Source organism: Mobula birostris, chromosome 9, assembly GCF_030028105.1.
Source record: "Mobula birostris isolate sMobBir1 chromosome 9, sMobBir1.hap1, whole genome shotgun sequence".
Lineage (NCBI taxonomy): Eukaryota > Metazoa > Chordata > Chondrichthyes > Myliobatiformes > Myliobatidae > Mobula > Mobula birostris.
In genome coordinates, this window is record NC_092378.1 from 141,463,465 (window position 1) to 141,488,132 (window position 24,668).

At 37.8% G+C, this 24,668-nt stretch overlaps 1 protein-coding gene across 4 annotated transcripts in view; it reads right to left on the minus strand.

Annotated features, from left to right (window-relative positions):
• The window catches only part of axin1 (axin 1), a 147,039-nt gene that overhangs the window by 18,963 nt on the left and 103,408 nt on the right, over positions 1–24,668 (minus strand). For 3 of the 4 annotated variants that reach the window (XM_072269001.1, XM_072269000.1, XM_072268999.1), the window contains exons 5-9: positions 19,591–19,728; positions 13,342–13,889; positions 4,868–5,044; positions 3,915–4,160; positions 1,847–1,954 (exon numbers count right to left, since the gene is read on the minus strand). In XM_072269001.1, the coding sequence (XP_072125102.1) occupies positions 1,847–1,954; positions 3,915–4,160; positions 4,868–5,044; positions 13,342–13,889; positions 19,591–19,728 (1,217 nt within the window). The remainder of the gene's footprint in view (positions 1–1,846; positions 1,955–3,914; positions 4,161–4,867; positions 5,045–13,341; positions 13,890–19,590; positions 19,729–24,668) is intronic. The other variant, XM_072269002.1, reaches the window with a different exon arrangement.

Consider the following 24,668-nt stretch of genomic DNA (forward strand, 5'->3'; position numbering starts at 1 on the left):
GCAATCTCTTCCCTCGTCTTGTGGAGCAGCCTGGAGAATATTCCTTCAGGCCCTGGGGACTTATCCGTCCTAATGTATTTTAATAACTCCAATTTTTGACCCCTTATCTTAGAAGTGATCTGCTGAAACTAGAGAGGGTTCAAAGCAGGTCTCCAAAAATGATTCCAAGATTGAATGGCTTGTCATATGAAGAGCATTTGATGGCTCTGAGCCTGTATTTGCTGGAATTCAGAAGAATAAGAGGTGACCTCAATGGAACATATCAAATGGTGAAAGGCCTTGATAAGAGTGGATGTGGAGAGCATATTTCCTATGGTGGGAGAATCTAAGTCTAGAAAACACAGCCTTAGAATAGAGGGCATCCTTTTAGAACTGACATGAGGAGGAATTTCTTTTGCCACAGTGTGGTGAATCTGTGGAATTCTTTGCCACAGGCAGCTGTGGAGACCAAGTCTTTATGTATATTTAAGGCAGAGGTTCATAGTCTCTTGATTGGTCAGAGCATGAAGGGATGCGAAGAGAAGGCGGGAGATTGGGACTGAGGGGAAAATTGGATCAACCATGATGAAATGGCAGAGCAGATTTGATGGGTCAAGTGACCTAATTCTGCTCCTATATCTCATGGTCTTATAGCTACATTGACAGAAAAGCATGCAGCCATACAGGCATAAAAAAATAGCTTAAGTCCCTGAGTGGTATGGCCTGTAGATTAATGGTGCACAGGATGCTGTCCAGTCCAGCTTGCTTGCTCTTCCATTGAGTGAACGTGGGAGGGCAGCAATGAGCAGAGGGGCATCTCCTAACACATTACGGATAGACTGCTGCTCTATCCCTTAGCATCTTCTCTCCTGTGCAGCTGCAAAAGGCAACACACACACAGCATGAGGGCCTGGTCCAGGCCACAAACTGAGGCAATGCAGTTGGTCTCGCCAATGAATTAGTGAACCTGACTTGCCGTATTCTACATTCCAATGTCCAGCAGCTTTTTGCAATCACAAAAATACGTCCAAGACAATCACTGAGCACCATCTTGGCACAGCAACTGTACGTACACAAGTTCAGCTGACAGAACAACAAAATCAATCCAGCTCCATTGCTATCAAGCAACTCACTGATGGGGAAGACCCGCAGTACTTGATGATCTTAATATCCTGCAGTGTCTTGCAATTGTAAAAAAGACATAAAGGACAATTACACCTTTGATTGGATCCAGAGAAGCTGCTAAATATGAGCCCACTACCATCTTATCAGAAATTGTGATGAAAATGTTGACTTGAATATTTTCTGTTGCACATACTTGATTATTATACAAATAAAGTATATTTTGAGATCTTAAAAAATCCCTTAGCTTAGTTTTAGGAACATTTCCCTATGAAACAATAGACATTTTCATTTTAAATGCAGAATCCAATTGAATGCTCACAATCAATTATGCAAATGTCTCCAAATGTAGTTTAAAATAAAAAAGGAAGTCACTAGATTTTAAAGCAACATTGATTCATTGCTAAAATTTTTAAACTACTAAAATGGGGCTTATAGATAAAACATTTGTGAACAGCACTGTAACTAGACAGTATGAATACATTTTATTCCTTTTCTTATTTGCAGCTACAAAATCCTGAGATTAACTGCTGATGGTATTTTGTAGCAATACATTCAACCTTAATGAATATATTGCAACAGCTAGTAGCTAGTACAGTTATATTCAAATGATCAAAATATATTGCAAGAACAATTTAACAACTTTTTGCTAATACAAGAAAATAATTGAAAATACCTAGAAACAAACTAATTAATATCTAAACCTAGGATCACAGAGAATACATCAACAGCAGCGGGCACGTACTCTGACTCAGAGAGATCCATGTCGGAGACGGCTGGTACCACATTCAGCACTGGAATACATGCAGGTCTGATAGAAGTGCGACCCCGTTGGATAACCTCTTGCACATACCTGCAGTGTCATGGAGAATAATCCTAGGAATTAGAATACTCCATTCCATCTAACTGTCTTCCTCCTTTCTTAGAAATGGCGCTCACTACTATCAAAGTGAGCATCTGTCACTTTATTAATACCTTTTTTCATTTTAATATACGGATTTCTTCACCCACCCACCCATGATGCACGCAGGCATGTGTGCACGCACGTGCACACACACTTTTTTTAAAAAAACGTCAGACTAAAATTTCTAACTAGATTCTTAAAAGAGGTCATGGATATCTCCAAGAGATATCCATGGATTATTACTTTTTGCATGCAAGCATCCTTTAAACAAGGTAGTTACAGCATCTACATTACAATAAAAGCACATTTGATAAATATTAAAATTTAAGGAATTAATTCTGGTTGAATATGATTTTGCAAAGATAATAAGAGCATCTTGTTAGACTGAAATTTACTACTGATTTCTAAATCTGCAATAATCAACTAAATCTGCACCTACTCAAAATGTGCAAATTACAGATAATGTAAGATTTAAAACCCAAGTGTTATTAGAATTAAAACAACTTTGTGGCAGCAATGATTTTTAAATTTAAAAATCTTGTAGAATGATAATACTTTGAAATAATAGCCTTTTGATAATGTTTCACCACATGACACATTGTCAACTAGTTATATCCTTAAGGTTGAGGGCATATGTATCAAATGGAATATCAGTAATACAAAGGCTTTGACAACAATGTCAATATTTGCTAGGATACAATGACAGATATTTAACTCAGGCTCGGGGTGGGGGTGGGGTTTCAAAAAATAAAGCCATTTTATTAAGATCAATGGCTGATTTTGCCAAAACATCTAGTACTTCAACTTTTGCCATATACCTTTACTATAAATTACAGTCAATAATGGGAAAATAGTTCAATGGTAAAAATATTGATATCCAATTATTTGTTCTTCCATGTGATCAATAGCATTTTAAACATGCTAATTTAGTATATTTGTCAGATTTGTTCCCCCACCCCACAAGTCTGACTGGTTGAATACCTTCTCCATATATTAGGAAGAACTACCAATATACATCATTAAACCTTCATATCAACAGATGTTATGCAGCAATGTTTAAGATTAATTATAATCTGAAAGTTCCAGTAGCTTGCAAGATCTCTTTGGCCAGTCTCAAATTAACCAAATACCATTTGGAGTAAGATATAGGAGATCAGAAGAACCAAAGAGCTTTTGTGTCATTTGTTTAAAGCTAACTATCGCCTGGCAACTTTAAAAAAAATCTAACCTGTGAGGAAAGTAATAAAACATGATTAAAAATGACTAAAGCTAACTACAATAATTCTTACAAAGCAAACAGAAAAAGCAAATTTTTGTAACTAGGTTAAAAATTCTAAGCAGCTTACAATTTCTAAATCATCTCTTCTGGATCTTCCTCTTCCAACAAATTAAAATGAAGTGAAAGATGTAGAACTTTGAAAGTTTAGACACATGTCTGAAACCTTTACCACAAATTTAAAAAATTTTAAGAAACATATTGTAAATGGCAAAATTAATTGCTAATCAGAGCAAAGCTATTCCAAACAAAGTAAATAATATCTGGAATTCTCAAACCAGTAGTGGTTGCTCCAATGACATCAATGGAAATAAAAGACCCACAAAATTAAGAGGAAATCACTTTTTTTAATTTCCTGAAAATACATGTTCCTGTTACAAGCTGTAATAATAGATCTTTCCGCATGCATATATGACCTAAGCAATCAGTTCAAATACATACTTTTATTTTTACAGTCCAGTATTTTTAAAATCAATAGCAATGTAAAATTCATCTTGAACTTCATGTACTGATTCATAAAGCTAGGAAACTCATTTTAACTTATCAGGTTGATTATAACCTGAAAGTTCAAGTAGCTTGTAAGATTTCTTTGGCCAATTAAACCAAATAAAAAATATTGTTAATTTTTCTTACCTTTGCTTGGACTGTAGTTTGCCACTTTTCTTTTCCTCCTCTTCAAGTCGCCTGCGTGCCTCTTCCAGTTGAGTCAAAGGATTAGGTGCTGGGTTGGGTGGCATGGTTGGATCCTGAATGAACGGGTGTGATGGTTGGACTGGATTTCGCAACTGAGCACTGACCCATGGATGAACAGCTCCTGGCCTCTCAATTGAACTTGGTCTGGAAGTATCATGACTAGGTTGTTTCTTGGCACCTATCAAACTGCAAAACACAAAATGAAACAAGTAATTAGTGCAGGTTTACAAAATTGTTTTTATAAACAACAGTTATAAAATGGGAAGTTTTATAAGCGACAATGACAAAGTCATAACCTGCAATATGGTGAATTAAAATTACTTTAGAAATAAGGTGGAGATCACATTAACTTTTCTAAAAGCAAACAAAATAGTTTAGCTTGGGGACATATCCACAATCTATGTTAACTGTGTGATTTTTGGATGGGCCCAATTTTGGCATGTAGCATGTATTTGAATAGTAAATATGTTCATTAAACAAATGATGCAGGTTAATTGACCATGTCTGAAATAAAATATTATAGTTTTTGTTACAAACATGAGAAAATCTGCAGATGCTGGAAATCCAAGCAACACACACACAAAATGCTGGAGGAACTCAGCAGGCCAGGCAACATCTATGGAAATGAATAGTCTATGTTTCGGGTCGTGACACAAGGGTGTCTTGTATAGTTCTTGTTACTTCTGTTAAAAGAACAAGAAAATCCCTTCTGTACATACTTTCATTCACTTGGGGTTCTTTACCCCATGGAAACCTTGGCAGAAAAACTAATTAAAAATCAATTGAAACGTTATGGCATGACATGCAATAATGGGCAAAGACTATTCTGACTTCAAATACACAACGCTGTAGCAGCACTTTACATTAAGGTCAGAAAATCAAAGTTCTCTTACTTATGTGGAGTCTTCTTGTGTCTGTGAATTTCCTTCTCTCCTTCAATTATCCACTGCAGTATCTTCTGATTCCGCTCCACGTCCTCAGGAGGGGCAGGGGTTTCATAGTTCCCAGGGTCTGCTTTTCCTGGGTCAGACTTCTTGGCATTTCGTTTTGACAGTGTGTTGACTTTACTCCTGCACAACAGCATTCAAACAAGTCAGTAATTTAGCAAGTCATACAACATCAAGACAATTTGTCACTAAGGACCTAGCCATCCACACTCAAGGCACCTTTCAAGCACTTGACTTTCAGCCTTTTTATGCCATTGCAGTTCAAGAGCTCATCTAAATATTTAAACACAATGAACTACAGCAATGTGTGCCAGATTCTAAAATGCCTTGATTGAAAAATTCCTTTTCAAATCCCATCTACATCTTCTACTCCGTATCTTAAAGTTATTCCCTCTAAGGAGAGAAGCTTCACTCTATCCTATTCATGCTCCTCAATCAGATTTCCCTCTCTCCTTCTCCACTCCAAGGAAAATAATCCAAGCTAATCAATCTCTCCTCAAAGTTAAAATACTCCATCTCAGGCAACACCTCTTCTATGTTTCCTTCACGACAATCATATCCATTTTATGGTGGCTACCAGAAATGCAAATAACATTTCAGCTGTGACCTTACTAATGTATTATATATCAAGACGATAGCTGCCTTGCACATGTTTACAATGTATTGGTAATGAAGGCAAATATTCAATATGTCCACTTCACCATCTTATCTACCCATGTTGTTACGTTCATGGATTATTGAACATGTACATTAAGGTATTCCTAGGTCTTACCATCCTTTGTGTATATCTGAACCCTCTACATATAATGTTGCTACCACAAAAAAAGTTATGACATGAGGGATGATAAAACTTATTCTGATATGGGTTCCTATCATGGACTGTGGACTGAGAGTGGGGAAGAGCAGAGAGGGGAATCATTGTTAGGGAGAGGGGATGGAGAAGAAAGCATCAGAGATACTCTGTAATGATCAATAAATCAATTGTTTGAAATCAAATAACCTTGTGAGATGGACTCAGGATTGGATGTGTCTGCACCTGCGCCACCTCCCCCCCCACCCCGACCCTGGCACTCTTTTCTCTGCCACCTGTCCCTACAACCTTCCCGTGGCACTCCACCTCACCATTCAACATCCTAGGCTCCTGTCAGATTTACAAACTCAACTCTCCACTCTCCGTTGACAAATACAGTACTGTGCAAAAGTCTTAGGCACCCTAGCTATATATACGTGCCAAAGATTTTTGCAAAGTACTGTAAATCCTTGCAATATACATGGCCACATTTTTTAGGATTAAATATTGCATACCTTTTCTCTGCTCATGTCTGACTCATCAATTTTGTTCTGTAGCCACTCAAGCAGCACAATTACCAACTTCCTCGTCAACTTCTGTTGTATTATAACCGTTCAGTTCAAAAACATCAACTACAATGTACTCAAGAATCAGAAAATTTATTACACGTTTGGTCCATTGTCTCTAAACCATTTCAAAAGGTTACCCAGCCTATTCCCATCTTCCTGCATATGGTCTGAGCCTGTGCAAATAACGGTTCTTAAAAAGAACTAAAAATGTGTACCCAAAATGTGATGAGGGTATTTGCTTCTTCCAACTGATGACAACAGCGAGTTCCAGACTTCTACACTCTTAGTAAAGAAATATTTCCTCATCACCCCACCAAGTACTCCCTCTTCCTCTGATCTATCAAAGTCACTCAATTAACTCTACCCTCAGCTATTCTAAAGGCAACCCAAACACATCCAAACCATCTTTGCTACAATATTCTAAACTGGGGCAACATCCACAAATCTTCTCTGTATACTCCCAGTGCCTCAATTTGATGACCAGAAAAAGTACATAGAACTCAAATATGGCCTGCTGATTGTTGTACAATTCTACTATAAGTTTTCTTATCCTTGAATGTAATAAATCATCACATATGTCTTTATGTCCATCTTATTTATTGGTCAGTCCTGCAAACTTTTAGGATCAGTAAATATTCACTTCAAGGCCCACCTGATCTTCACAACACAAACCCTCCCATCTACTGCCCAGTTGCATCCCAAATTAATCCCTTTCTTAACTTGTGCGATGAACATTTCAACGTTTCAAATCTAAACTACAAAATTACAAAAGGGACAAATACTGTTGAACTTTGTTATCATGAATGGCAATCCATTACAAATCAATCAGTATACTGCTTCCCACCACTAAGCCAATCTGCCAATTTTCTAGAGTACATCACGTGCCCAGTCCTTGTTAGTTCAGGTACAATCTGCTTAACACTTTCCCGCATACTTCGCCACATTAGAAGTCCATTTGCCACTCATTTAACCTATAGATGTTCCTTTCTCAATAAAGGTTTGTATTGGACCTCCAAACTTGTTCCAACAATTTGCTCAAAGTTAAACTAGACAATTTTTCAGTTTATCCCTTTCTTAACGTGTGATGAACATTTCAATATTACCAATTCTCCAGTCTTCTGGCACTATTCCTAAGGCCAAAGAAAGTTGGAAAACAATCCCTGCACATTTCCTACTTCTTTACAGCATCTGGACCTAGTAATTTATCCAGTTCAATAATGTGAAATCTTTCAAACACCCTTCAATCATAATTGAAACAATATTTTAATCATAATCAAAACAATGTTATATACATCTCCACTGTTGTATCATCAGCATCATGTTCTTTTGAGGATAACTTCAAAGTATTTATTCAGAATTCTTTTGCATCTGCCACCCACATGAATAGGTTATATTTTCTGGTCCCTAATGGGTCCTGCTCTTACTTAGTTGCCTGCTATCAATTATAAAACATCTTCAGATTCCCTTTGATGTTACATGCCATATTTTTCTATGCCCCCATTTTCTTAATTTCATCCCTACTTTCCTTACTCCTTTCTGATATATTAACCCTTTGGTATCTACAAAAAAAAAACCCTTGCCTTATTCTCTAGGCAACTTGATTCCTGAGGACTCTAGATGTGGCAGCTAGTAATAGCAGAAAGAATAGGCAGAGATAATGGACCAAATTTTTCAAAGTAGCAGGGCAACTTTAAAAAGAACATTAATAAATAGGGTGTATAAAGTGGAATACAAAAGTAAGATTGGGACACAGTTTAAAGAAGAATGTGTAAATTTACGTATGTTAAAGTGCAAAACACACCACTTACAGAATTGTGGGTGGAGAAGAAAATCTGGGCTTTTGAAAAAGGGGGTTAGGCAGTCATTTAAATACACTCAGTGGCCACTTTATTAGGTTCAGGAGTGGAACCCAGTGTGCTCTTCTACCTGCAGCCAATCCGCTTCAAAGTTTGACGTGTTGTGCATTCAGGGGTGTTCTTCTGAATACCACTGTGGTATCATGTGGTTATTTGAGTTATTGTTGCCTTTGTATCAGCTTGAACCAGTCTGGCCGTTCTCCTCTGATCTCTCTCATTACAAGGCGTTTTCACCCACTCATTGGATATTTTTATTTTTGCACCATTCTCTGTAAACTCTAGAAAGTTGTGTGTGAAAATCCCAGATCAGCAGTTTCTACGATATTCAACTACCCTGTCTGGCAACAGTTTTTCCATGGTCAAAGTCACGTAGATCACGTTTCTTCCCCATTCTGATGTCAGGTCTGAACAACTGTACCTCTTGACCATGTATGCATCGAGTTGCTGCCACATGATTTACTGATTAGATATCTGCATTAACGAGGTGCACAGTTGTACCTAATAAAGTGGTCACTGTGTGTAATTTACAGGGCTGTGTGTAAAGGAACTGAGATTAACAGTTGCTCTGAAAGTAACCAGCAAAAGCCTTTTTTATGAAATGGTCAAATGTTGTGACAATTCTAACAATTCTATACTGAATAGAGTTAATAAATGGGCTAGGCCAAATGAGTGGGTAAACACAAAGAAAAACTGTAGCTACTGTGCATAAAAAAAATAGAGACAAAAAGGTCAAGCTTGAGACTGACCAGGTGAACTTGATAGACAGGGATGCAAGAGGTGGGGAATTGCACTACTCATTGGGAAAAATTGTCAAGCAGTACTTAAGAGGCCATTATGAAGGGCTCATCCAGTGAGAAAATATTGGTTCCAACTCCAAATATCTCTTCCCCTTAAGTTGCTGTTTCCCTTGGGTAAATATGAAACACTATTCTCAGGATAAAAATATGAATAGGTGTACAAAAACAATAGCAAACTTAATAATGGCCATGAAAATTGATGCAATGCATAAAAATATACATAAAAATGTACCCTCTTGAAATATAGAAACTTAAAAAAAAACAAGCAGTGGAGTGTTAGATTCAAATTAAATGCATTAATCTACTGAAGTGTTTGGAGTGACAACTATTTTTCATCACTGCTATCAAACACCACTACTGATTCTGTATCTAATTTTGAATTCTGCTGATTCCAATTTCCACTCCTATCTTACTATTGCTGTTTAATTTGAAGCATATTCCCTGCCTGGTATTGAGATGATTTTCAACATCTAGTCTGACCACTGTAAATGAGTTTAATAAATTCTGCCTATTTCCATTGTTTTGAATATAAAGTGCATTTAAGATTCTTTTTCCTTATTGATTGCTGTTTTATGGCAATCTTATGCTGCAAACAAGTATACAAAATAAAATTACTGCACACATTTGAATCCAAAAATCAAACCTGAAAAAATTTCAAGGTCAAGTTTTATCCCAGTCCCCAGTCTTACACAAAAAAGATTGTAAGCATAAAGTTTGCCTCTAAGGAATCTACTAGACCAGTTTACAATATACCAAAAAAAAAGTTGCCCTGATAAATAGTGTGATTTTGGACAAGCTACTTATATAAGAAGCTAGCAATCAAGGTCTATACGACAAAATAGTAATGAGAACACTTGATACTGACAGCCAAATTAGTGAGGTGTGATAGCTCAGGTGGGTAATCAGGAACTAATCATAAAGCTGTCACATCCACAGCAGTGGATAATGATGATAAAGAAGAAGAGATTTCAATATTGAAACACAAAAAGAAACATGATTGGAAGTAGTCAGCAGGTTGAGTTGTATCCATCGGGGGAAACAGTTGTTTGCACTTCTGGGTGAGATTCTCCTTCAGGATTGAGAGTAGAGAGGGAAGGTAGCTGGTATAAAAAGAGAGGGAGGGGTGAAGTTGAAAGATACAGGCAAGTGGGTGACTAGTGGAAGAAGCAGGCAGTGGAAAATAAAGATTGATGGTGCCTTGTGGTGGAAGTGCTAGTGCAGACAGCTGCTGGATGGTGGTGAGGAAACAGCTACACATGTTGAAATATGATATAATAATGAGAACCACTAAGGGTGAGATGAGGGCAGTGGAAACCAGAGAGAGGGAGGGTGGAGATCCAGTGGGTGAAGAGTATGGGGAGTACGTGGTAGAAACCAGAACAGGTAAAGGAACAACTGATAGTGGATCACAGGATGATACAGGCAAACATAGGAGGCATGGGTTACATGAAATTGGAAGATTGAATGTTCATACTATAGGTTGTACACTATCAAGTAGAATACATGGCATTGTTCTCATCTGTGACGGGTCTAAGCCTGGTAAGGGAGAAGGCAGACAATGAACAGGTTGGTGTGGGAAATAAAAAGGGGGGTTGAAATGGTATGCAACCAGGAGCTTGGGATGGCCACTGGAGACACCACACAGGTGCTCTGCACACTGCTCATTTTGACCACACATGATCTTGCTGGTGTAAAGGAGGTTACACATAGGTGGGGGTGGTCAAGTGACAATAGGTCAGGGAAATGAAGAAAATTTAGAGAGAGGCACAGCAGAAAGGAAGCCACATGTCCTGGAAGAGTATTTAAAATGTCCTGAAATAGAAGGCCTCATGTTGAGAACAAATGCAGTGGCGACAAACTCAGATACAAGAATGGCATCCTTACAAAGAGAGAGTCTGTGAAGCCTAGATAGCTGTTACGATTCAGTGGTAGTTTGCTTCTTGAGATTGAGACAGATCATGAAAAAGGAACAAGTATCAGAAATTGATTTGCCTGTTGGTACTGCTGCAGTCAACAGCAATTGAGTTGGTCACCAATCCAATCTGTTGGTCCTAATTGATCGAGGAATGCTTGTGCAAAGCAACTGAACTGATTTAGAATCATTTCAAATCATTACCATTTGTCTTGAAGCATGAAGTGATTTGAGCAGATCTTGGAATATTGTAAGAAGCTGTCCTTGAGCCTGGTGGTATCAGGCTTTTGCATCTTCTGCCAGATGGAAGTGAATGTCTGGGGTGGGTGAGTACCATGATGACAAGAGTGAATGTCTGGAATGGGTGGAGTCTTTGATTAGGCTGGTTGCTATAATGAGACACTAAGAAATATAAACAGAGCCCATGAAGGCAAGGCTGGTGACCATGAGGTGCTGTTGCCACAACTCTCTGCAGCTTCTTGTGGTCTCCTGTAGAGCAACTGCCATACCAAACCATTATGCAGAGAGACTGGACACTTTCTATGACGTATTGATAAAAATTGGTAAGGGTAGTCAGGGACATACTGACAAAGTAGAGATGTTGGTGAGCTTTCTTGGCAGTGACATGAACATGGTAGGACCAGGACAGGTTGTTGGCGATATTCTTAACCTCAACACCAATGCCGTAGCCAGGAGCACTACACCTATGGTTCACTTACACTGCACACTCTGTAGCTGTTACACTTTATTCTGCATTGTTATTGTTTTACCTTGTACTAACTTAATGTACAGTGTAATAATTTTTAATCTACATGAACAGTATGCAAAACAATCTTTTTACTGTACCTTAGTAAATGTGAAATAATTGTGAGAGTAAATCGTGTGAGTGGTAGAAGTGGAAGGGTGGGGACGGGGGTCGAAGTTGTTGGGAATAGTTGATCTCTGGCATGCTCCATGATGTGTGACTCTGATAGAAAGCAAATAAAAAATACAGAGAAACAAACAAACAATATTGAAACTAGCTTTAACATCATACAAGCAACTGGAGGCAGGAGGCCAGGAGCAAACTGCTGGAAATCCTATGATAGATGATAAATTGTAGATTTAAAGGGCAAGATATGTTTAATGGTGCCTGTGAGATGGGGTAACAAGAACTACTCAATGAGGCAAACTCATGAGCAAATGAGGGAATAAGATTTAATTATGGCAGTCCATTCATCAACGATGAACCCTATGCAGTATAGTAAATATGATCCAAAGGCCCAAATAGATAAAAGGGTGGTTCCAAAGAGCAAGTTTCTGGTATCATATACAACCAGAAGTAAAAGATAATGATTCTATTTGCTGGCAAACTACCCACAGAACAAGATAAAAACCTTAGAACCAGCACAGAAATCTGCGATCCATATGTATACTCAGGGTGCAAGTAACAAGAATATTTCAAGCAATTTTTAAGATTGCAAATACTCCCTGCTCTTGTGTAATTTCAATACAAGCATTTCAACATTTCACTTCTTTAATGCCTTTTATATGGTTGACCATGTTGTAACTTCTCTATTCTGCATTCCATTTTCATAGATGTTCTCTCCTGTGCCACATAAGTACCCGTGGACATCAGTCATATACTTCACTTGGGATGAGTCAGAAGGACCAAAATGTAGTCTTGAATCCTGATTTCATCCAATGTACAATTCTAATTTAGGTACTTATGGGGAAATTGCAGCTGCATTTCCCCTTTTCCCTTTAATATAGTACCAGTGTCAACTGCAGTACACCCATTGTTATCCTTATCTTAAAGAAAAGGGACAGTAGAGCTAACAGAAAACAGATTTAAAACCTGGCTTCAAAACCACGTAGAATGACTTACTAAACAATTTAGTCAACACAAAACAGAACACAAATTCATAAGACATATGAGCAGAATTGGGTCATTCAGTCTATTGATATATTATCCCTCTCAACCCCATTCTCCTGCCTTCCCTCTGTAACCTTTGCTGTCCTTACTAATCAAGAACCTATCAAATATACCCAGTGACTTGGCCTCCAAAACGATCTATGGCAATGGATTCCAGATTCACTACCCTCTGGCTAAAGAAATTCCTCCTCATTTATTCTAAAGGGACATCCTTCCATTCTGAAGCTGTGCCCTCTGGTCTTAGACTCCCCTATAATAGGAAAGATCCCCTCTATATCCACTCTATCCCAGCCTTTCAATATTCAATAGAATTCAATGAGATCTGCACTCCCCCCCTCCATTCTTCTAAACAGTGAGTGCAGACCAAGATCCATCAAAGTGCTCCTCATATATTAACCCTTTCATTCCTGGGACCATTCTCATGAACTTCCTCTGGCCCTTCTCCAATGCCAACTCATCCTTTCTTAGATAAGGAACCCAAAATGGCTCACTCACAATACTCCAAGTGCAGTCTTGACTTATAATGCCTGATAAAGCCTCAGCATTGTAAAATTCATATAAAAGTTCATAACGTTACTTACCCATAATTCAAAGACTCCAATGGATTAGGTACCATGCTCATGCTTTCAGGATAATTCCGCGTTTTTGTTGCATAGTGGTGCGAGTCAGCATTCCAGAAGTTACTCTGGACCCTTTGTGTGGCTTCTGCCTCAATTTGTTCTTTTGGTTTCATCCCATTGTGATGATGAATGTGATGGTAAACATGCTTGTGATGGTAGAGATTGGGAGACTCAACTTTCACACCAGTCTTGGACACGTGTTTATGACTTGAAGGTAACAACGACCCAGCTAACCCTGTCTTTCCACTGGATAAGCCATCAGGAGAGCGGGACTTTGGAGAATGCCGTCCAGGTCCTGGAGACTGGCAACCTGGAGTCTTCATCACACGCTGGACATGTTCATCAAGAATAGATTCTGGATTTTCCTCATGAGCATCACGCATTTGCAACCCACCACAGCCCATCTCAGAGTAACGAGAATTGAAGTGGTGCATAGCCTGAGCAGGTTGCAGTTTGTGGCTAACAGCAGAGGGACCTGATGAAACATCTGCATCCTCTCCTTCTTCCTCCTGTAAAAGAATTGCAGGATTAATATAATTAATATAGATCCCAGTGCTGATTAGTGTTTAAATATTGCAAAAATGATTTTATTTATATCAACTGCATAGGCTTAAAACAGTTTAATATTCACAATAGTATGACTGCATAAAAATCAGTTTTGATTTATATTAGATCCTAGTTTAATCAGTTCAAGCTGTAATGAAGATAAGGTAATAAAGCCATTGGCTAAATATTGCTCCTGCAATTCTTTTGCCATCTCTTAAAATAAACAATACTCTAGGAATTTCCAAATAATACAAAACTGTAAGATAGGCATACATTTATTTCAGCGCTCTTGGTCAGTAGGCTCCTGATCAGTAATTAAGATGTCTACCAAAACTAATAAATTCTTAACATTTTGGCTATATAACTACTAACAGTTAATTAATTTTTACAATTGTTATCACGGAGTTTTAAATTAAACCCGTGCAAGAGTAAAACCTGTCCATTGCTGCAAACATTAACAATAACCAGTGGGTGCAGAAATATTAAATACTAAATTGCAGAGTTATCTTTTGATCTTATATCAAATGTACTTAAGTCTTGATTTTGGTACTCAGGAGAAATTACTTAATATGTTGATTTATCAGGTAATGAACTTAATCAGAAAAGTGAAGTACAAACAGACAATATTTAAAATTTAACATAAAATAGCAGGTTCAACAAAATCACATTTCCCCAAAGGACTTTGTTTCAATTTCCTCCCCATGCCAGGGAGTAATGCAATTTGATTCATTTATTGAAACCTGGATATCACTGGTAAGACCAATATTTACTGTTCAGATTTTTAAAAAGCTGAAGAGTCAAAAATGTGCAGATATTAAAAAACTGAAATAAAATTACTGGAAACACTTAAGGTAGAAAGCACAGACTGAAAATTAAACAATTATGCTTCAGGTCAAAGACTCATTGCTGGGTCTAGGAAAGTGGGAAAACTCATTAAGTTGCAGAGAAGGTAAAGGGTGAGCCAAAGGTTACTTGTTGAAGAACAGTCAGTACTTGACAAGTTAATGGCAAAAGTTAGGGAAGGAGAAATAAAGGAAATGTATATGATATGCAGAACTTTATGAAGTACTCAATCATGCCAGCGCAGAGAGAAAAATCTGAGAACTTGTTCTCTAATTATAATCAGAACTGGCAAGTGAGCTGGTGCTGATGAATATTATATTGAGCTAGAAGTCTGCAACATGCCCAGATAGAAAGCAAGGTGTGTTTCCTCAAGCTTCTATTAAACATCGTTTTCACACTACCAGAGACCAAAGACAGGTGGGTCAGAGTGGGCTACCATAGAATATTAAAGTTACTGGCAACTTGAAATTCAAAGTTGGATATCAGCAGTCGCATAATCTATTCTTGGTTTCTCTCATGTAGAGATGACCACACAAAGCATCGGATGCACTACAGTAGACTGGAAGAGCAAGTTAATCTATCAATGTCCTGCTGTAACCTTTGACAGCCCTCCACACTATCCACAACACCCCCAACCTTTGTGTCATCAGCAAATTTACTTACCCATTCCTCTACTTCCTCATCCAGGTCATTTATAAAAATCACAAAGAGTAAGGGTCCCAGAACAGATTCCTGAAGCACACCACTGGTCACCGACCTCCATGCAGAATATGACCCATCTACAACCACTCTTTCCCTTCTGTGGGCAAGCCAGATCTGGATCCACAAAACAATGTTCCCTTGGATCCCATGCCTCCTTCCTTTCTCAATAAGCCTTGCATGGGGTACCTTATCAAATGCCTTGCTGAAATCCATATACACTACATCTACTGCTCTACCCTCATCAATGTGTTTCGTCACATCCTCAAAAAATTCAATCAGGCTCGTAAGGCACGACCTGCCTTTGACAAAGCCATGCTGACTATTCCTAATCATATTATGCCTCTCCAAATGTTCATAAATCCTGCCTCTCAGGATCTTTTCCATTAACTTACCAACCACTGAAGTAAGACTCACTGGTCTATCATTTCCTGGGTTATCTCTACTCCCTTTCTTGAATAAGGGAACAACATTCACAACCCTCCAATCCTCTGGAACCTCTCCCGTCCCCATTGATGATGCAAAGATCATCGCCAGAGGCTCAGCAATCTCCTCCCTCACCTCCCACAGTAGCTGGGGGTACATCTCATCCAGTCCCGGTGACTTATCCAACTTGATGCTTTCCAAAAGCTCCAGCACATCTTCTTTCTTAATATCTATGTGCTCAAGCTTTTCAGTCCACTGTAAGTCATCCCTACAATCACCAAGAACTTTTTCCGTAGTGAATAATGAACACTAGGTCTGGACCTAGTAATTTAAGGTAAGACTTGGAAGAAGTGTTGCCGTTGGCAGTGTTCCTCTGCAACTGCCATCTTATTCTTTTAGTGAAGATGGTGTGAGGGTAACCCAAGCAATGCAATTTGTGGATGTGCACATAACAACTTCCGTGCATCTGGGCTGGTCTGACCCGCAGTAATGCTTAGAGCATTGTTGGAGTTGCATTCATAAGGACAAGCTGAAAGTATTTCAACGCATTGACTTGTTCATAGTAAAGACACTTTAGGGTAACACAAGGTAAATTACCCTCCACAGACATCACTGACATGCTGATGTGACCACAATATTGCTGGTCCAGCTACAGTTCTAGTTAATGAAAAATCTCGGAATGTTGAGGGTGGTAACTTAATGGTTATGACACTGAATGTCAAGGACATGTGACTGTGATTTAATCCTCTTGATGAAGTTGTTTACTGTCTGGTACTTGTGACAAAATATTATTCACCTTTCACAAAATCACATCCAAGTATTTCTCTCTGCTAACCAACACTAAGTTCTGGCCTACAGAATTGAACATGGTCCTGATTTCCTAGTTTATGAAAAAAGGAAGGTCATTGAAGTAAAAAAAAAAAATAGGAGGATCTCAGGTACAGCCTTGAGACTGCCACCTATGTTTGCAGTTTAGTGCTCTCAGAATGAGCAAGCAAATTTAAGTGGCTGAAGATCAGTTTCTGTGATGGTAAGAATTTCAGGAGGAAGCAGAGAAAGATCATCAGCTTAGAATATCTAGATGAATACAGTTGTGAATGCTTCAGGTTCATCTTTAGCATTCATATGCTGAACCTCACCATCCTAAAGATGAGGATGAGCTTGGAGATTCCTTTCTTCATTAGTTATTTAGTTGGCCTTCACCATTCATGACAGGATGTAACAGGATTGCAAAGGTGTGATTTAATTCATTGGCTGGTTTGTGCTGCAGCAGTATCAACAGGATAGCATTTCATTTTAGGTATGCCCAAGTATACTCCTGGCATGCCCTTCTGCACTTATTAGTACGGGAGTGTTAGGGGAAGAACAGATATGGTGGGCTTGGAGTTTAGATAGCACTGGCATACATTTCTGCTGTTGCTGATGGCGCTCAACACCTCTTAGAAGCTAGTTTGAGCTGCTAATTACCTCATTTGCTATAATTTATGAAGAATATTGCAGAAGTGCTGCATGTGAAGTCAAAACACTTGCATTATAAAGCTCAAATGATCTAATAATTGAATGACAAAAAGTTTTCATGCATATATATTTTCCATATAACTCAAGTGAATTGATTGGGACAAAAAGAATAGGACAGTAATGTGACTGAATAAGCTGTGTAAAATTACTGAATTCCACCTGCAGGTGGCACTACTGAATTGGCTTTGAAATTATGGAACTACTTGAGACAAGATTTGCATCTCTCTGGCTAGGTGTTCTTTAAATCTTTGCAAAATAAGTTGCTTATGAATAGTCTTGTAGCTACTTTCCAGTCAAACAGAAGTGATAATGAGCATCGATTATCTATGCAAATATTAGCACAACAAATACAAATTGGAAGATAATAGTTAAAACAACTCCCCACCCCCAAAATGGAAACTGTCAATCTTCAAAGCTATTTTCTACATTGCTTCTTTTGCTTACATTAATTTTGGTAAGCCCCCATCTGTAGTAATATACTTTAGATATTCAGCAGGTTAACCTTTTCCTTCAGCTTTCAAGATACCAATATCACTCGAGCTTCTTTCTGTTACACTCACTTTCTAACTGTAAAGACAATTTTGATGTACCTCGAAAATTTCTTCTTATGCTCTTTGCTGTTATTTGCCAGTCAACTGGATCACTAAATATTTTTTGCCAGTGTTATGCTGTATTGTTTTATGTTTTAACAGGGCATTTAAAAAAAAAAATGAAGATCAAGTCTAGCTCTGCCTCTTAGTTCTATGGTATGATAAATAACATTCTGTACAATTTCCTCGGGTGTTTTATCTGAAAGAAACTGGCCCACATTTGTTGCTTATAGGCTCCATTTCATTCACAGTCAGCCTTTCCTCTATCTAAAATCTTACAAATGGTTTTGCATTTCTTCCTTTCACATATCATATTGTATGTGATTATGATTACTGCCAGATGATGTCTAAGCACGTTAGACAAAATTTGGCTCATGACTATGGATGCCTTTTGTTCTAGAACATACAGTAAAACTCTGATAATTTGTCAGGAGATGCTTGTTGCACTTGTTTTCAATGCATCAGGTAGGCTGGAAAATTCTATTGTGCAAAATTTAAAAAAACTGAATTCAATATTGGGATATTAAAAGGAATAACACATGAAACTCCCTGGCTTCCTTGGCTGCTTGAGTCTAGGGAAAACACTCTCTGGTCACGCCAGACTTGTGAGACTGAGAAGACTCTCTCATCCAAAACCCTGGTTTGTGTGGATGCTGTTACTCTGTTACAAATTAGTGCCACGAAATAAGAGATAGTACACTGCATATGACTAAAGGAATTATATTTATGAATCTTAACTAAAGGGTTAGTTAAAAACAAAAAGAAATGGCCTATTTTAATTAAACTGTCGAATGTGCACAAGTAGGAGCTCATCTTGAACTTCTCTTTCACTCCTGCGCTGGGCCCTCGGTCAGTGTGAAAGCACACACCGCCTTCCAAACTTCACTCACAATCCATCTCCAACAATGTGTCTCCCACCAGGTTGTATTCTACCAATGGCTCTCCCCAGCATCTTCTCATCATCTCCCTCCAAACCAAAACAACCCCCACCCCCCCAAGAACAACCTTAGTGTCCCTCACCAAGAAAACCTCCCCCTAATTCTACCATCCAAATTGGATGGCACACATTCCTCATCATCCCTTATCTTAACAATGATCCAAGCAGGCTGACAGCAGAAGACTACTCTTAAAGAACTGCTAAATGAAATACACACGGCATAACTGTAAAAATATGAACCATAGCATTACACATACAATAGCCCAGAAAGCCTGCCAGTGTGGCACCAAATTCTTAATTGTGGTGGATTATCAGTTTTTCGACTGAAATTGGATGCAGTTTCAATTTCATAATGTTAACAAAAATTATGGACAATCTCAGTGCAGACATTTAAAAAATAAATCCACACAGGCCAGATGACTGAATTCCGCAAGTGTGGCAAATAAGCATCAGTTCAAAGTCAATGACAAATATATTAATGTGCTTTATGGATAGATTTAGCATTAGTTTCCTGTTGCACGTATTACTAGCTTATACAAAATTAGACAAGTAAAATACCAAATACTGCCTTATATTTAAAGCAGAATAAATATTTTAACCAATCAGATCATAGGTAACATGTTTCAGTCTACATTAATATGTGAAACATACCGCTCTCACACGTTTAAGACGTTCTTCCAATTTCTCCTCTGCCTCTCGCTCTCGCAGTACACTCTCCAGCCGACTAATTAGTGCTGCTGCAAACTTTTCTGGTTCAACATGGATATCCTTTGGCATCCGATACGTGCGCTAGGCAAATCAAGAGACGGGTCAAAAAAGTGCAAAATCTGAAATAATTTCATCTTCTACTCGTGCATAAATTGCTACAAGTAAATTTCCACTTACTTTAAAGTAAAAATAAAAAAGTTAATCTTTAGTTTTAAAACCAGCTATCAACAAATTAAATCACCATCAATTAAAACATTCTCTTACTTGCATTTTAACTTCAGCAAGCAGATGTTTAGTATAGTGGTCAAATAATTGGATGATAGTAAATGAGAAGGTTCCATGGATTTAAAGACAGAAATTAAGATACCAGAGAATCTGTCAAGTGGGCAAAAAGAACAAATGTAAAATGATGAGCTCAACAAGATCAGCTAAACTGAATGTAGAACAGCATATTTGCTCCAAAATCCCAAGCATATTTCCAAACTTACTCTAATTTTTTCAAACATAGCCTGTTTGAATCCCTCCACCCACATTATCACAAGTATTAAAGCCACCACAGACTATCACAAAGTTAATCTCTCCCTTCTCTATCCTCCTTCCTCCTTGGCAATTTTTGACAGTAGCTCTCCAATATTTATCCATTTAGGAAGGACCAGATACATTATTCCATTCTAATGCCTAATCATGACCAAAGAATCACCTTCAATAGTTTCCCCTTCATCTCATACATTGTTAACTCACATTTCTCTTCAGAGATACCACTTGACTTGTTGAGTATTTTCAAGCATTTTCTGTTCTTATTTTAGATTTGCAGCATCTGCAGTATTTTACTTTTGTTTGTCTGGAAAGTTTTTGTTGGCAAGATGAACTAAAAGGTTTCATTTAATCCATATGGGGAAGAGAATTCCAGATTTCTTCTTTGAAAGCCACACAAGTACTGAATAAGGCACTTTTTTGTAAAGTTCAAAGTTTAACATCAGTGAGAACATTTGTGGCAGAAATGGATCCGAAGATATATTGCCCGTTTTCCATTTGACTTGCGCAGTCTGCTCCATTGCCATATTAAATAGTTGAAACAGGATCAATTTTATCAATGAGGCCACATTGCTCAAATGTCCCTCTTAGTAACAAGATAAGAATATGATTTCTAGTAGATGGAGTGGCAGGGAAAAAAAGAGTAAATAACAGACTATTGAATCAAATCAAGTCAGAATGTTTTTTTTTAAATGAAAAGTGAAACATTTTTGGCAAATTTACTTGAGTTCTTTGATGATGTAATAAGCAGAGCTGATAGAGCCAAACTATAGTATTTGAACCCTAATGTGACAAAGTGTCACATTTAAGGCAACTGCACAAGGGCTCAGAGCATCAGGGAAAGTGTGATAACTGGGAAGAGCATGACTGTAGACTGGTTATCTCACAGAAAATAAAATCTGAATGAACAGGTCTTTAAACTGTAAGAGTAACTAGAGGAATGTCCCAATGATCAGTTTTTGGCCACCAATTATTGACTGTTTATACTGATAATCTGGAGGTGGGGAGAGAGTGCAAGATGTCTAAGATTGCCAAATAGTGACATAGATGGGCATGTTACAATAAGGATATTTGGGCTCTGCAAAATGATGATAGGTTGATAGTGTAGGTGAAAACCTGGCAAATGGAATTTAATGTGGTGAAGTGGTGTCATGCACTTCAGTAACAGGAATCAAAAAACAATTCCAGAGAGTACAGAGGGATTAGAAACATAGAAAATTGTGATGTCCTTGTGCATGAAACAAAAAACACAATGTTAGCAGGTGAATGCAGCAAGTAATTCAGAAGGCAAACTGATGATTGGAGTTTAGAAATAGATGTGAATTGATCCCCTTAAGATCCAGGAGATTCACTAGCCTGATTTGTGGGAAAAGTTGTTCTATCATGAGAAGGTACAGAAAGTGGTACAGAAGTTGGTTCTGTAGGTTTTGGAGCTTAGAAGAAAAATGATTTTATTTAAACAAAGAGCTCATAAAGAGGCACGACAGATAGAAAGGTCAGATGGTTCCACTGGCAGGAAAGTGTTGAGAAAATGTATTTACTATATAGAGTGGTCATTTAAAACGGATGTATATAAGAATTTCTTCTCACAATGTGTGATTAATCCCTGGAATTCTCTAGCTCAGAGGGCAGCAGGGGCTGGTATTTAAAGAGGGTATAGATAAATATTTAAATAACTGGGAAATTGAGGACTGCTTGCAATTGGCACAGAAAAATGGAGGCCTGGGTCATATCAGCTTTGATCACATTAAACAACAGCAGCAAGCTTGGAGTGCCCTACTTCTGTCATTTCTCGCATTGTTCTGTTCTAAGCAAAGAGTCAGTATAGGTTTATACAAACATTGACTTGTTTGAATATTTGTATAGAATGAACCAGAAATAGAGACAGGCTCTGTGAACTCTAGAGTCTGCTTGGGTATTCTCTTCCTCATCCATTTTCACACCCAATTCCACCAGATACCTCTCCCACCAATTCCCAAGTTCCTCTGGGGTCCTAAGATCTGACTACACTTAATAGTTCTTTTTCCACCTCACTCCTAAATGAATACATTCCATTTCCAGATTTGTCCAACTTGGGAAAGAACTGCTCTATCTTCAGGATCCTTTTCAGACTCATATTCATCTACATTGAGAATTTAGGCCAACTTAATCCCACTAGGCTTAAGGACAGCTTCTATCCTGCTGTTATAAAACTGACAGATCTCTTAAAAGATGCGATGGGCTCATGATCTCACAATCTACATTGGCATGCCTCTTGCACGTTACTGTCTGCCTGCACTGCACTTTCTGTAACCGTATTACACAATCTCTGGGGCAATATACATCTCCTCCCTTGCATACACAGACCTAATTTGCAAACTCGGTTCCACCAAAACCCTGTGCAATTGCCTGAATGTATGTTTGATCCACTATTCTACAGTTTCAACACTTAAAGAGTTGGTATGAAGAGAAAATTAATGGCTTGATGCCTCACCACAGGACAAAGGCCCGGTTGGCACTGGGGTTTTCTTGCAAATAACCAACTAAACTGCAGCAGATTTGGATCTTGGAAATTGATACGTTCAGCAAGATCAAGGTGAAGACCAATGTGTGGACTGTATCTTAATCTAAATAAAACCAGTATTTTGAAAAAGAATGGTCAATGATCACAGTCCTATTCCAAAGGATTGTAGTTCAGAACAGCAATAAAGGCAAACTAGTTTTAATTCTGCAGCCCAGTGTTTGATGCACCATGGATGCAAGGCATATTTTACTAGATATATAATACTGCAATTTTATTAATAGATTTATGCATAGATTTTTATTAGAAATGCAATTCAAAAGGTGGATAGGCATGAAAATGTCAATCTAATTTCAAAGCCACATCCTGGTGTCAGATTCATTTCTTCTTAGCTGAACCAAGATCACCAAATTGTAACAAATTGTCACAAGCAGGAAAAAATTATTTTAATAAAATGTACTGCTGGGCATTTAAGTGAAAAATATTACAGTTGTATGATAACTTCAGCGGACATGTCTAAGTATGGCCTTAAAGAAAAAAAAATTAAATCATTCTATTCGTTCAAGTCCAGTTAAAATATGCTGCACGAACCACAAGTTTTCAACAAAATTTTTCTACAAAGATGTAATAAAGACTGTGGCAACAAATATAGGAAATTTAATTTGCACATTATGTAAAGTATACAAAATTATCCCAAAAAGCTGTAAATTGGTTGCCAAATGCATTGAGCTGAACAAGCTAACCTGGACAATCAAATTCCTTCTTTCAAAACATACAAAACAATTGCAGCAATTTTAAATTACTGCAATTTAAGGACAATTAATAGAAGGGCTGCCTGAGGCATTCATTGATGAATGAATTCCAAAATATACCACATATTCAATGGCAAGAAAAAGCAAGCGAACATCTATGCAGGTCATGTTGAAACTATCCATAATCTTGCTCTCAAAAAAAAGCACTGCCTTAAATCCATCGTGAAATAAAAATGAACATATTTCATTATACAAAATGCAGCAGTATTTTTCTATGTTCCAAGTGTTACATTTTACTTTCATACAGAAACCTTTTTTCAGAATTGTTTTACTTAAAATGGCGAGGATAAAAACCAGGAACATGTTTTCTGCCTTATTTTCAAAGTGGGCTTTTATACCTCCTTACTCCAACCTCAGCTTTTGCACCAATGTTCCAGAATCTCATTGAACTGTGTGTAAAATGCTAATAGATTTGCACTCCAAATGATTTAACATGTTAAAAGCCTAGACTTTGTATAATTGTAACATTTTATTGCTGAATGATCAAGTCAAAACAGATTGTCTTCTTTAGATACAACTTTACTCTAGATCCAACTTGTGATAAAACCACCAATTTTATCCTGTTTGTAAGGCACTGCTGAATCAAGCAAAATCATATCCAGATAGAAGTGATCAGTCCAGACTTCTCTACAGCAACCATGCAGTGAAAAGAGTAATGTTAATGAACAGAGTGCTGTGCAGCTGGGAATAGTAACTGGCCTATCTGTGCAACTATTCACAGCCAAATGATCAAAGCCAAAAACCAGGTCCTGTGCAGCTTGAGGATGAAAATAATCTAATTTAAAACCAAAGCTAACTGAACTCCCTTAATAAGATTAGTTTGATGGTGGATTTGCTTTTGCCATATTGGACGTGAACAAATAGAATGGAGCCTCTGAGAACCCAAGCTGTTTCTGGTGAAGAACTTCTGACTGTACTGATGGAATTAAACCCAATCTGATTATCCCATTATGAAGCTATCTTACATCAGAACAGTCAGAAATCAGCTCCCTATTATACCATTGACTGAGATTTCTTATTTCAGTATTTGTGCACTGACATTAGAGGGGTTCAGGGAGCATAAAAATTAGATTTTGCTTTATATCTAGAAAATAAAGCAAACACAAGTGTTACTTGTTATTGAATATGCTAAACGATAAACTATGTAGATCATACACAAACTATGCATGAAACTA